The sequence below is a fragment of the Bicyclus anynana genome, chromosome 4, assembly GCF_947172395.1.
Source record: "Bicyclus anynana chromosome 4, ilBicAnyn1.1, whole genome shotgun sequence".
NCBI lineage: Eukaryota > Metazoa > Arthropoda > Insecta > Lepidoptera > Nymphalidae > Bicyclus > Bicyclus anynana.
In genome coordinates, this window is record NC_069086.1 from 15287651 (window position 1) to 15301809 (window position 14159).

The 14159-nt window shown below is 38.3% G+C and overlaps 1 protein-coding gene across 1 annotated transcript in view; it reads left to right on the top strand.

Annotated features, from left to right (window-relative positions):
- The first annotated feature begins 315 nt into the window (after positions 1 to 315).
- The window catches only part of LOC112054600 (protein purity of essence), an 85395-nt gene continuing 71551 nt past the window's right edge, over positions 316 to 14159 (top strand). Inside the window, exons 1-17 of the mRNA XM_052881404.1 lie at positions 316 to 476; positions 1139 to 1236; positions 1963 to 2099; positions 2669 to 2789; positions 3234 to 3484; positions 3927 to 4090; positions 4583 to 4721; positions 5267 to 5389; positions 6904 to 7040; positions 8081 to 8291; positions 9337 to 9493; positions 10033 to 10199; positions 10765 to 10930; positions 11616 to 11806; positions 12511 to 12667; positions 13380 to 13483; positions 13960 to 14103. Of these exons, the coding sequence (XP_052737364.1) occupies positions 355 to 476; positions 1139 to 1236; positions 1963 to 2099; positions 2669 to 2789; positions 3234 to 3484; positions 3927 to 4090; positions 4583 to 4721; positions 5267 to 5389; positions 6904 to 7040; positions 8081 to 8291; positions 9337 to 9493; positions 10033 to 10199; positions 10765 to 10930; positions 11616 to 11806; positions 12511 to 12667; positions 13380 to 13483; positions 13960 to 14103 (2589 nt within the window). The 5' untranslated portion in view covers positions 316 to 354. The remainder of the gene's footprint in view (positions 477 to 1138; positions 1237 to 1962; positions 2100 to 2668; positions 2790 to 3233; positions 3485 to 3926; positions 4091 to 4582; positions 4722 to 5266; positions 5390 to 6903; positions 7041 to 8080; positions 8292 to 9336; positions 9494 to 10032; positions 10200 to 10764; positions 10931 to 11615; positions 11807 to 12510; positions 12668 to 13379; positions 13484 to 13959; positions 14104 to 14159) is intronic.

A 14159-nucleotide genomic window follows, 5' to 3' on the forward strand; every position in this document is an offset into this window, starting at 1 on the left:
GATTGTGTTATATTTTGTCATGAATTCTCATTACCATTTAAAGGTCAATTGTAAAATCACACTCTCTCCAAGCTTTTTTTAAAGGTATATCAAACAATGATTGAAAAATTGTTTTTAAAATTTCTTGCTATGAAACGCCACAGATCAAAGTATAAAAAAGCACCAGCTGGTGGCGCCATCTGCGATTAGCTTTCACCGGCCAATCCCATTCGCATTCGCGACAAAAACTAGAATTCGCACAAGAGTATGGAGCGGCTTTTTACCAAAGAATTTAAGCCTGTTTGTTTATGAGTGCTGAGCCTGAAGACTGAATTGTCATTTATTTTGACATTTCACGAAAGGTCATTCTCGAAAATGGCCGCTTCGGGAGGAAATATTGAGTGGTCTACTACAGTTAAACCAATATTAACGGCTCTGTATGGCCCATTTTTCGACAAAAATGACGCTGTTGAAATAATACAAGCCATCATTAAAAGGTTAGCTACTTTCTGGTAAACTATTTACAATTTTAAAAATATATTGTGATACATAGTCATCCTTCCAAAATTTTCATTTATTTATTTATTTGGAATTATTATTTGGGACACAAGTGCGCAGACTACGTAAATTAGATCATTTAATTTGCTACTACAGGAGTTATACCTAAGAAAATTAAATAAGTTAATTAACCACCTACCCACATTTATCAAAAAATAAATCAAAAATCAAAAAATATAAATATATTGTTTATAGATTTTTAATTATAAATATTTAACATGTTGAAAACTTGAATAAGATGTATCTGTCTATCTGCAGTCCTATAATGAACAAGTGGAAAAAGTGTCCTTATTATTAGTACACACACATATTCCGAGAATCGAATAAAAATTTTGGGTCTTCTCTGAAATTGTAACATGCTAAATTGCACATCTATACTCAGAGGTACAATTATCCGCCCACGTTAATATGTCGCGACTATATTAAAGTGGGTGGATAATTGTGCCTCTGATTATATTACAATCCCCACAGGGATAATTTTGTTTTTAAATACTACACAGTTTGCCTTGTGTTTAGAGCAGACTTAAAGTTTGGCACATACTCTACCTACAGTTAGGAATATTTCCATGTGATTATTTAATTTTTTTTATTTGTAAAACAGTGAAAGCGAGTTCCAAAACCATGACGATGCCAATGACTTATTCTACACATGCTTTGCATGTCTCTCGGCACATTTTATTAGCATCAATGCAAACAATTGTAAGTATAATTAACCCTTGCTAGGCTTAGACCCTCTCATAAATCCTCATTTGTACCAGAGTATTTTAACGGGCATTAAAAAAGTGTTTAAATACAACAAGCACATTCCCAAGTATATGTTAACACAGCAGCATTTTTAAAACACAACACTTTTTTTTCGAGCAGTGTTGCATTTTAAATTTTGGGCATTGCAAATAGACCTTCATATAACTTCATACTATAATTGAATGCTTTTTATCATCTGTTAAAAAAACTCTTGTGCAAATGAGGGCTAAAAGGAATGAGACACAGTATATGGAACAAGCATTGGCCCATGCTCAATTCTATAAATGTAAGCAAAGGCTGGCAATGGTTTCAGTATGACTTTGCTAATATATTGGTTAACTTAATTGAGTACCTTGGGCTTTTTGTGAGCTTTATAAACAATAAGAGGTTGGATTAAACTTTAAAGGCAGTTTTCTTAATGTCAACTTCATAAGCAAGACAACACTGCATAAAAAATCCAGTAACAACAAAACTGTTGTGTTTTATTTTATCGTAACTCTTCCTTACAACAAAGTTAAGGGTATAGTGCTATTGCACAATGTTGTGACAACATTGTTTTTTAATTTAGCAACAGTACATATTTAGTACTAATAATTGACTAATATATTTTTTTCAAATTATTATTGTCAAAACTAGTTAAAGTAGTATATTGGCATATCATAATATTTGGTTTCTGTACAGTGCCAGCTGATCAACTTGGAACAGCTCGTGATGCATTCAGAATCATACTCGGACAAATTCTTAAGAAGCTCTCTGAAGCTGGATTGAGCTATGACGACACCACCAATACTGCTGCACCAAATGTATCTGTTAAGCAGGTAAATATCAGTTTTTATTATTTCTATTCCTACATAATTTTTTTTATCAAATAAGACAATACATTTTTTTATTCTTTACAAGTTAGCCCTTGACTACAATCTCACCTGAAGTTAAGTGATGATGCAATCTAAGATGGAAGCAGGCTAACTTGTTAGGAGGAGGATAAAAGTCCACACCCCTTTTGGTTTCTATATGATATTGCACCAGAATGCTGAAACGCTAGGCGGTAAATCTTCACCAGGGTGGTAACTAGCCACGGCCGAAACCTCCCACCAGTCAAACCTGGACCAATTAAGAAAACCTGAATTGGAACAGCCGGGGATCTAACCCAGGGCCTCCGTCTTGAAAATCAATGGTCCAATGCTACAGAAGCTGTCATAACCAATAAATAGAAATATTTTTTTCCCAATATTATTAATTATAAAGCTTAGCTAAGATGAACTGTTAAGTGAAGATGCAGTTAGGGAAAGCATACAGATTTGACAGGGTATAGTACACTATCATTGCCCTGCCTGATCAAGTTGATCAATTTTGGCTCTGTAAGTTAAAATTTTTTAAATTGTTTCAGCTTCTCCTCCCAATTGTGGGCTTGTGTGGGATTGACGGAGGAGGCCTTCCACAATCTGACCTTGTAATATTGACATCTCTGCTTAAAAGTGCGAAGTTGCCTTCTAATGTCAACACTCCTGGTAATACTATTAATTTATTTTGATATGGGTTTTTATTTTTTATTTAAATCTTTGATGTCAAGTTTTTATATTCAAGTTATTGTTAAAGAAAATAAAAAAATATGTGAACCTGGCACCAGTGCTTGTGTATTTGTACAGTGTATTGTTTATGAAATGAAAGATGTGACATTAGGACTGAAAAGTGACTGAAAATTGCATCTATAAATAATTAATGAACAATGTATAAAGTGTCAACTAAACATAATTTTGATATTGTATGCCAATTTGCTAAGTGCGCAAGGCAAATGTTGCGACTGGCCAGATATCTAATTCATAATAAATTATGCATATAATGCAAATTATAGATAAAACCTATGTAAAAAAAACAATTGACTGAAAATGTTATATAAATATGATAAATATGAATTTTAAATCAATAGTATAGATCTTGTTATATATTTGTAGATACACAAGTTGCAAAATCATCAGTTATACCAAGCCCCATTTTGGCTTCACAATCGAGTACCAATGCACCGACGAATACTCAGCGCAGATCAGATGCACTGCTCGAACAATTGACAATGCCTTTGAGGAATCCAGTCTCCTCGACAGCTCAAACACACCCCGTGCCAGGGGTCATGACTCCCGGAAGTAAAGATACCATGGACAGCGCTAAGGACGGGAATGGTTCCCAACAAGCTTCCATAGACATGAAGGTAAAGTTTATAGTACTTGTTAATGGGAAATAAATGAGATTGTCATCAAGGTCTATTTGAATTTTTTGTTGAGAATCTATACCTACTTTAATTTTTATAATTTACTAATGGCAAAGTTATTTTTACATACCAATTTTTTTTAAAATGTTACTTGAAAAATGAAAGACTTATCATACAAACTTACACACCTATTTCATCCCTTTTTGGTTTAATTTTAGCGTCAAAAAGTATCCTATACCTGTATGTACCTACGTATTTTGGTCTCAAATCGTGCCAAGTTTCATTTAAATTCATTCATTAGTTTTAGTGTGAGGATTGTATAATGTTAAAATTAAATTTTTCAAAATATCTTCAATGTACAGAATTTGACCTGTTACAGTTTCATTTTAACTAAAGATAATAAAGTATATATTAAATATTAATATTAAAATGTTTCTTACAGAAGTGGGTGGCATCTACGTGTGCATCATTGCTGATGGAGCTCCGAGCTGGCTCCGTGGTGCTCAAGGTGTGCTCCTCGCTGCCCTGCCTGCAGAGATACCTCAACCGCTGGCAGAACGCCAAGGAGAGCGCCGTAGCGCCACAGTTTAACTCTGATGTCACACTGTAAGCTGGATTTTATTATTGTTAATCTTTGGCAGCACTTATCACGGGGTCATATATAGGTCCAAGGTTACTATAGCTTGGCAAATTCGTTCGTAACACTCCCGATGGTCCGCGGGGGCCGGGAGCACCCCACTTCCAGCCTCTGCCCCGCAGAGGCTAAATTTCATTTCAATTTCATGTTTAATACTTTTTATCCTGCAAATATCCATGGTTACTGCGGGATATAAGAAAAACTGAATTTCAAGACGCAAGAGAGACGAATATCTTAGCATTCCATGGATTCACCGTGCAGATGCCGGGTTCATCGCGTAGTAGAGAGAAAAACTGCGAGCAGAGTCCTGGACTTGTGACTACTGGATGTAGGGTTAAGGAATTCCTTGACAATCGAATAACACTCCTCCGCTCGTGTTGTTATCCCTGTCTAGCCAAATTTGGTAAGACTAAAAAGTCTTAAAGTCTTTAGTAAAAGACTAAAGACGTAAATGGTTGCAGCCTTCATTTCCTGGTGAACGAAGTGCACGTGTGCCGTCTCGCGCTGTCGCTGCCCTGCCTCGAGCCCTTCACGCCGGAGCGCATCGCCGCGCTCAGCGACGTGGCCACCGCTTGGCTACTGTGCTGTGCCACGGCCCAGGTACCTCACTATTTATCTAATTTATTTGTGTATGACAATGTCCTCTGTGATACTTCATAGCTTCTCTGGAATTACCTTCTTTTCTTCTTTGTCAAAAAGGGATTCTGAGCTTAGACCTCGCTGCTCAAAACGACAACTATCTCTTCTAATTGTGAATCTAAACAGCAGAGTCTCGTTAAAACACACGAAAAAAAATATTAATAGTTCCGAAATGATGCGTGTACGTCATTTTCTTGCCGTATATACCGAATAACTGTACTGGTGTAATGTGTATACACCACATCAAACTTCAAGTCCGCTCAGAACACGAGGCGCAGGGCTGCGCAGTGAATGAATACATATTCCAGCTATACTAAAACCATACTCGAGGAGTACTGTTTACTAACAAACAAATTAGAAATGCTTTAGTATAGGTTAATTTAACTGCACCGGTCAGAGCGTCGCAATGTCAGAACTGCCTTGAAGTTTGACGGATGTAATAACAGACAGATTTTATTCAATATCTATTTACAAAAAAATGATTAATGTTAATATTGTTACGTCAGGCCTCCCTCCACCCGAAGGACGAGGAGAGTGAGCAACAGACGGCGGCACTAGTGGAGAGTGCGCTCAGTCTTTACAACACCGTTGGAGACACATTCAAACAGTCTACGCGCGCGGGTGGCTACGTAAGTATTTGGCATAAGGATCACGATTCTTTTGATCGATCCTTTTTGAGGACAATTGGCAAGATAAAAATAATTAAAATAGATGAAAGATGGACGATGCTACTGTAGCAGGCCTAACGTGCGTCAATGACGTCTCGTCATATCTCGTGATATATTTGTTGCTTGCTAATAGCGTAGGCCTCTTAAAGGGAGTGGTTTAGAATCCCACTTCTGACACCATGTCGTATTATAGGTTTTTTTTATTGGTTTATTTGCACAAAGGACAAATGACTTTTGACTTATGACATAGACAGAATATAAACTAGAGTTCAGGATATTTACACATTATATAACACTGGGCACAGTGCTGGATTGATCATCAACATTGAAATGGGCTAGAAGAACACAACTGGGTAATATTATTTATCCTCGACATATCCAGGTCAGGTAGGTAGGTCATGTAGATATAGCTTGCGGTTTGTACCTCTTCCAGATCTTCCGCAGTATCGTTATCGACCGCCAAAATACCGAGGCAACGAAGTTCCTTTAGTGACAAAGAAGTTGAAAACTTGTTTTTGACCTTCATTTTGGTGCATACCAACTCATACAGTACGAATTCTTGTAAACTAACCAAACTAACACTATCTTGTTCAACTTAGTTATTTGCGACATTAAATGAATTAGCGGTTTCTAAGCTGTCGGCAGCAACCATCCATGATCACGATTAAAATTCGGTTGACGACTGATTTATATTGCTTCACGTATCTTAAGAGGCACTAGAAACTTTTCCCTTGACAATACAAAAGCTTTATCGAAACGTATATTATGACTCGTAACCAAAGCTTGAACATGTTTGACTATTGCTGACCCACCTGTGTCCACATTCTTCATACTATACTACAGCCTTTCTTGACGAGTACAGTTTACCAACAAAGAAATAAAAAAACTGGGTTTAAATCACTAGTCATTTCACACCTAATAATAATTATAATTAATTGTTCTTAATAATGAAAATAATAAGCTTAGAAACAAACAATACATAATTTAAAATACATAAGTTATGAAATGATTGAGAGCCTCAATAGCTCAACGGTAAGAGCGGTCGGATTCATCACCGAGGGGTGGTGGTTCGATCCCCGCCCCGTTGGACTATTGTCGTACCCACTCCTAATTACAGTCTTTCTCGACTAGTTGGAGGGGAATGGGAATATTGGTCATATTTAAAAAAATATGGCAAATATTCTTTTAAAAAAAAAAAAAAAAATTTTCTACCTTCATTTCTAATTTATTTGTTGGTAAACAGTATTCATCAAGAAAGGCTGTAGTATATGTATAATATGTTCTCTCACGCTGTAGTAATGTTACGGCAAACTCCGACGTTGCATCACCTGGCGATCTCACCCCATTGGCTAGTCCAGTTACGAAAGCAACCAAAAGCAAAAGCTATCGGCGAAAAACATACAAACCTTCCGAGATTCGGTCATTAACTTCACGCATATGCGAGTACTAAAGATTTGCCTGGTGATGGTGTGCAGGTGTACCAGAACCACCTGATGATCGGCGCGTGGGTGCTGCTCTGCGGGCTGCATCACGCGCTGGCAGGCGCGCCCGGCCCCGCCGCGCCCAACAGCCCTGCCAAGGTGCCCTCCAGGCCCTACAACCTTACCAAGATGTTAGTATTATTACTCTGGTTTAAGATTTTTATTTTCTCAAAGAATTACATTAAATTCGCCTATATGAGAAATTCAATTAACTCACTAAGGTAATTCACACGTGTTCATACTAATTAGACTTAAATCCTACATACAAAAAATCTAAATAAATAATTGCTAAAAAATGCAGGTAGATTTTAAATTACATGTTTGTTACGTAGAATACTCGACTAGTTTTAATAGAACAAAGATTAGAGCTTACTGGATGCGGCATGGATATTCAATAAATAAAATTTTCATTTCTTTTTGTAAATAAACATAGATTTAGCTTCTTATAAATCAGATGGTAATTTATTGTAGATCTGTGCTCGTCATTCACTATTCACTACACTTAAAAAAAGTAATAACTTTGCTGTAATCTTTATAACAAGATTTGAAAATCACTTCAAACTGTAGATTCAATTCAAACTGTAGACCAGTTGCAGATGAATACTTAATCTTCTACCCATGCTCATGAAGAGCATGGGTAGAAGATTAAACACAATTATTAGGAATATTGCTAGTATGCCATAATTTTTACATTGTCAGTAATGATCAGGTAAACGAAACCATATTACTTGATCAACTATGACATCTCCACATTTGTTTGGGTCGTTATCAACCCATATTCGGCTCACTGCTGAGCTCGAGTCTCTTTTCAGAATGAGAGGGGTTAGACCAAAAGTCCACCACGCTGGCCCAATGCGGATTTGCAGACTTCACACACGCAGAGAATTAAGAAAATTCTCTGGTATGCAGGTTTCCTCACGATGTTTTCCTTCACCGTTTGAGACACGTGATATTTAATTTACTTAAAATGCACACAACTGAAAAGTTGGAGGTGCATGCCCCAGACCGGATTCGAACTCACCACCCTCCGGAATCGGAGGCAGAGGTCATGTCCACTGGGTTAACACGTATCTTATTTGTTTGGGTATTGCGCCAAAAAAAATCTTTTTTGTGTGCATGACTTGTTAATTTGTTTGTAACTGCAACGCTAAAGCATCCATTCACACTACAGGCAACAAGGCCTAAGCGTAGTGTGGGTGGCGCTGGGCGGACGTTGTCTCGCGTGGACGAGCGCGCTGCTGTCGGACGCGCGGCTCGAGGCGCTGAGCGCGTCCAGCGTGCCGACGTCCACGTCCGCGGCGCCTGCGCCGTTGCAGATCCTGGCGCACCACACCGCGCACCAGAGGGAGCTGCGGATTGCGGCCGCCGCGCCGTTGCATCAGGTGATTACATGTTGCGTAGTGTGGGTGGCGCTGGGCGGACGCTGTCTCGCGTGGATGAGAGCGCTGCCATAGGACGCGTAACTTAAGCGTCCAGCCTAATAGCTTTCCTTGCAATCTGTGGCAGTGATTTAGTGAAAAGAGACCATAGTCAAAGTCAAAGTAAAAATTCCTTTATAGTTCAGTTGATATACAGGGTGCTGGGGAGTATTTCCCATCTGGGGTTATATTCGTTACCGAAAATTAATTAAAAATGTTCAAAGAATAGGTGTTCTAAAATTAATATTTTCGGGTTAAATAATATTTCTTTTGTAAATGGATCTTAATATGTGTGCTTTATATCCATCCTTATAATTATGACGTAGCCAAGTTTTATGGATTTAAAATACAAGGTGCGTGTTACATGGATAGTCGGAATTATTTGAATCACCTACTTTATATGAAGACATAATTTTTTTTTATTTTTTAGTTAAAAAAAAATTAATAATTATGCAGTTCGGCTCCTATAAGTGGACCTTGAAGTTATGAGAAATACTCCAGAGCACCCTGATACTATTTGAGAATCGTGTGATTATAAAATACTGAATTCCACCCTTTTTTTAAGATGGCGGAAAATTCACATAGGAAATCCAGGTCGAGAATTTAAAGTTAAGCTTATCGGCTACTCCCACGTCATTCAAAACACAGCTTTCTCGGTTCTTTTGCATTTCTAGGTCGAATTTTCCGACCTATCGACTGTAGTACTATTCTCTTTTCTCTAATACGTTGACGCATGCTAGGCGTGCTGAAAGTTATTTATACTATCTATACTAATGTTATAAAGCTGAAAATTCTTTCAGTGGCTATATATTATCCCATATTCCTACAGGAATACGGGGCTGGCTCAGTATGGCTCAGTATCGTGATGTTTGGACAAAAGGCCTATGTCCTGCAGTGGATGTCCATCGGCTGACATGATGATGATGATTCCTACAGGAACGGGAACCACGCGGATGAAACTGCGCGGCGTCAGCTTGTTAATAATGTTACGTAACTCTGCTGTGAACAGTTGCTGGTGGCGTTGGGCGTGGTGTGCTACCGCAAGGCGACGCACCTGAAGCGCGCGGTGCAGAAGCAGCACACGGACGCCGACCCGGAACGCTCCGACTCCACTGTCTACTTCCAGGACATGATACTCTGCTCTGAAGACTCCGAAACTGACGATGGTAACTTTATGCCTTCAGTGTTGCCATGTTTATAATTAAATAATTGTAAATTTTTAAAAATGTAGAATGGTACAGTTAAAATGCCTTATTCATTATTATTTTGTGTTTGGTTGATAACTGTAGCTGACATAAAAAGGTTCAAGTTACTCTGCGAGTGATATAGAGCAAGATATGCTTGGAATATCTCTGTGTAATCATATCAGAAATGCAGAAATCTGCTAAAGAATCAAAGTCACATATCTCAACAATTAGCGAAGCGAAAATGGCAATGGGTGAGGCAAAGAGCGTTATGCATAGTGTTAGTCGACCTTCAACTAGGTCACACATATTTAGCGGTTAACAGGAAGCAGTTGGATGTAAGCGTCTCAAGACATGTTTGAAATTTCTTACAAGATGTCTATTTTTTGTAGTGCACGTCCATTGTCACTAAAACAGTTTTACTAGCTAATGTCATCTTAGCCGCCAATAAAATTTAAAAAACCTTTATTTTTAACAAACTCAATATTCGATTTATTAATTATATTAATTTCTCTGTATAGAAGACAGCGAACCACTGTTCGGGCTTTGGTTCGAATCAACGCTGGTCGCGCCCGACGCACTCGACAACTGCTTGACCCGAGCAGGCGCCAACGACAACAACGATGCTAATGACGCCAACGCGCGCTCGCAGCAGGCCATCGTGCCTGACAAAGCTGAACCTTATTCTGTGAGTAATAGGACATTAAATTGAACTGTCTAGTGGATAGAACAAGTCTGGAAACCTGAGTGATACTTTGTACAAATCGCTGGTCGCGCCCGACGCTCTCGACAACTGCTTGACCCGATCAGGCGCCAACGACAACAACGACCCTGGTGAAACCAACGCGCGCTCGCAGTAAAGCTGACCTAATTCTGTGAGTTTTAGGGTTTTAAATTGTTGTTGAAAAACAACAGAAGACTGCAAAGTGCTAACCTAGTGGATGCTTTATCTCCCATAATATACGTTCTCCTACTATATTAAGAATTATTTCTGAAAATGAGGGTATGCTGACTTTCTAGCCAATTATCAGCAAATCAGTAAAGTTGTATTTCGAAGCAGTGATATAGTTACTAAACAGACTTCATTTCTCAAAAGTGTTTATGAAGTAAACTAATCAAATAAGTCTACAATAAACCATTCAAAACAGATTGATTAAATTAATTACTTTGTTAAATCCTTATATTTACTACCTTACCCTAACTTGGATGGATACCTAAAATGGACAACACACTTATAGAACAACTTTTTTCAGTACATAACATTAGCGACAGAGGTGTTCAACCTTTTGACGGAGGAGATAATCTGCGAAGACTCTGAGAGGCTGGGGCCGACGGCGCAGCAGCTGCACGAGTCGCACACGGCGCTGCTCGCCGCGCTCGCTAAGGACTTGGATAGAGAGACCGCTAGGACTGACACTGGTAAGAAATATCATTTGACGAGAAATAGTAGAGAAGATTTACATAACAGTGAACAAGCAATTTTCATCCTACTAATATTATAAACGCGAAAGTTTGTATGGATGTTTTTTTACTCTTTAACGCCGCCGATTTGGCTGAAATATGGAATGGAAATAGGTTTTACTCTGGATTAACACATTTGGGATATAGGGATTTGTAAAAAACGTCCGCTAGTATTAAATAATCATGTGTATGTGTAGTTGATATGATTCTGTTTAACATTCGATTAATAATCGGAAGTAATCGAAACAATTGTGAGGACAACACTACTTGTGTTAAGCTGTCCCCATTATTTTTACGTTTGACATTTTTACTTGTCATTTTAGTCTCTCTAAATAAGAAATAGGCTATAGCTACTACTTTTAAACAACCCTTTACTTACCTTTTTTATTAAAACGTGTGCATCTCGGTATGTTCGACAGAAGTGGTAACTTAAACCTGCTGCCGTATGCGTGAGAGAAAGGGAAGCCAGTAAAGACAGAGTTGCGTCGTAACGCGTTACGTTACGATTTACCCTCCAATAAGAAGTTATCACTTCAATATTAAAATTTGCCGTATCTTTTTTTTTTTTTCAATATGACCAATTCGCCTCCCAATTCGTCGGAATAAATTGCGGATGGAAATTGCGTTATTCCTTGTTATCCAGGAACAATATCTTCGTGCTTCGGAGCCCGTTTGGGCTCATTGTACGCATCGTTCAGCTCTGCGCTGGTGCGGTACTTGCACAACCTGAGCGGCGCGCCCGCGTTCGCGTCGCTCCAGCCAGCGTTACAGCAACAGTTGCTCGCCACTGGCTCCGAGAGGAACAACACTTCGAGCTACTCCTCGCCGTTGCAGGTTTGTCTGCCTCAAATACACTAATCGTTTTGACACTAACTAAATCGTAAAGCGAGCCGCTTCGTGTTCAAAGCTCGGATCGCTTAAAGTCCTTGGACGCGGTCGCAAAAACCGACAACGGGAACGAGGTGGTTGCACAACCTAATCGGCACGGTAGCAATAGTTGCTCGCCACTGGCTCAGAGAGGCTCACTTCGAGCTACTCCTCGCCGTTACAGGTTTGTAAAGCCTCAAATACACTAATTGCTTTGACACTAACTAACTCGTGAAGTGAGCCGCTTCGTGTTCAAAGCTCGGATGGCTTAAAGTCCTTTGACTCGGTCGCAAAAACCGACAACGATCGGAAGGGAACGAGGTGATACAACGTCAGAAAAAGCTGCTCGCGAACGGCTCCGAGAGGAACACCACTTCGAACTATTCCTCGCCGTTAGAACTGTAGATAGTTAATACTCAGAACGTAAGAACTGTAGATACAATGATCGCTCAAAAACGTCGCCGATCAGTGATCGCTGAACAAGTAGTCTGATCTAACATGAGGCGTACGAGTATTTATTTAGCGATCACGGTACACGATAATGTTGAAATATTAAATAATGTTCATAAAAAACATTTATGAACATTATGTCACATAGTGTAACAATCATTACAAATAAACTTGAAAAGGTCGCATCAATTCAAAGTAATTTTTCCCATGTTTCTATTAAGGTTGGTCCACGCGTAGTCAAACTGCTCGGCAGCATGGTCCTCAGTAAACCAGCCTCAGAGAGAGAGAACAGCATACTAGTGATGTGGCACAAGATCATTAACACGCTGCAAGAGTGTGCTTTGCAGCTGCAGCCCAGCCAGGATCATGACTATGAAGGTATTTTTTTTTTGGTTGAACACCCATATAAATCATACGACATAATGATATATTATATATATTACATACTGATATATTATATATATTAGTTAGACATAATGATATATTATATATATTAGTTTATTTTATGATATTTATAATTATTATATAATTTGTGTATTATGGTTTATGTATTAGTGTGTAGTTATTTGTATGTATGTATATGTACAATATTATTACGTACACACCACCTACAGTTGTCCTAATAAGTTCCTAAGCCTAAGGTTGCCTGGAAGAGATCGCTACTAAGCGATAAGGCCGCCTTTTGTATTTTACTTTTTCTTGTGTTTCTGTTTTGCTTGTTTTCTTTTATTTTTGTGGTGTACAAATAAAGAGTATTAAATAAAAATAAATAAATAAATAAATCTGACGATTGTTATGTACCTACGACGTCATTAATTCGTACCATTTTGTATGGGGCGTTTTTCAGGTATCCGTGGCAGCGCCGCAAATCTGACCCTTTAAATCCCTGTAGCTCCGAAAGTAATGATCCCAGATATCCTGTTACTTTTACAAAATTGCTTTACTATTAGCAAACTTTTAATTTAGATACAATTTAAAAAACTGTCATCATCCCCATTCTAGAATACACCTTGATAGCTCTGTGGAATGCTCCATTAACCTTCTAAGCAAGGACTTCTCTACTTAACCTCAATATGTTATTTTGTTGCAGATTTGAATGTTGAACATGCCCAACTCCTTGTGTATTTATTCCATTCGCTGAACTTGATGCAAAAGAAGTCTGTATTGCTTTTGACAGCAAATGCAATTATCAAGGTAAAAAATAAACTATTCTTTAGTCTCATTCAATATTATTTATATTTCAATATTAATTTATTATTTCAATATTAATAAATTTATTATTTCAATATTAATATTTAAAATTTATAAACAAATATCCATACCTCCCATTGAAAGGTTTTTGAGTGCTCAAACAACTGGTGGTCAAGGCTCCAGAGTGAGGAACTTCTTCTAAATACGTGCCATCTCAAGAATTAGTTCTTCTGATTATTCCCACCCTCGATCCAACAGTCAAGCTTCTTAAGGCGGTCAAAAATTTTCTCTATAAGGCCATTGACTGAAACGGTTATCGGAACTACAATATATTACTCAATATAACTATTATTAGAAAAAATAATAATATACTCAGAGGCCGGCCACTTTAATATGACGCGAGTATACTAAAGTGAGCGGATAATTATGCCTCTGAGTATATATATATTTAACAGCTACTGACCATGATGATGTTTTAGGTAGTGGACACTCTGGGCATCAGCGACAGGAAGCGAGCGTTGAACTTAGCGCCGCACCAACTGATGCTGACCACGAGGATTATGCTACTATTGGAGTATCTGATGAGGCACCTTTACGACGCTCCACAGGCCTTGTTGCAGCAGGTATGATAAATAATATGTATTTAAATGTAGATTTCTATTTTTGTTATTCTATGATT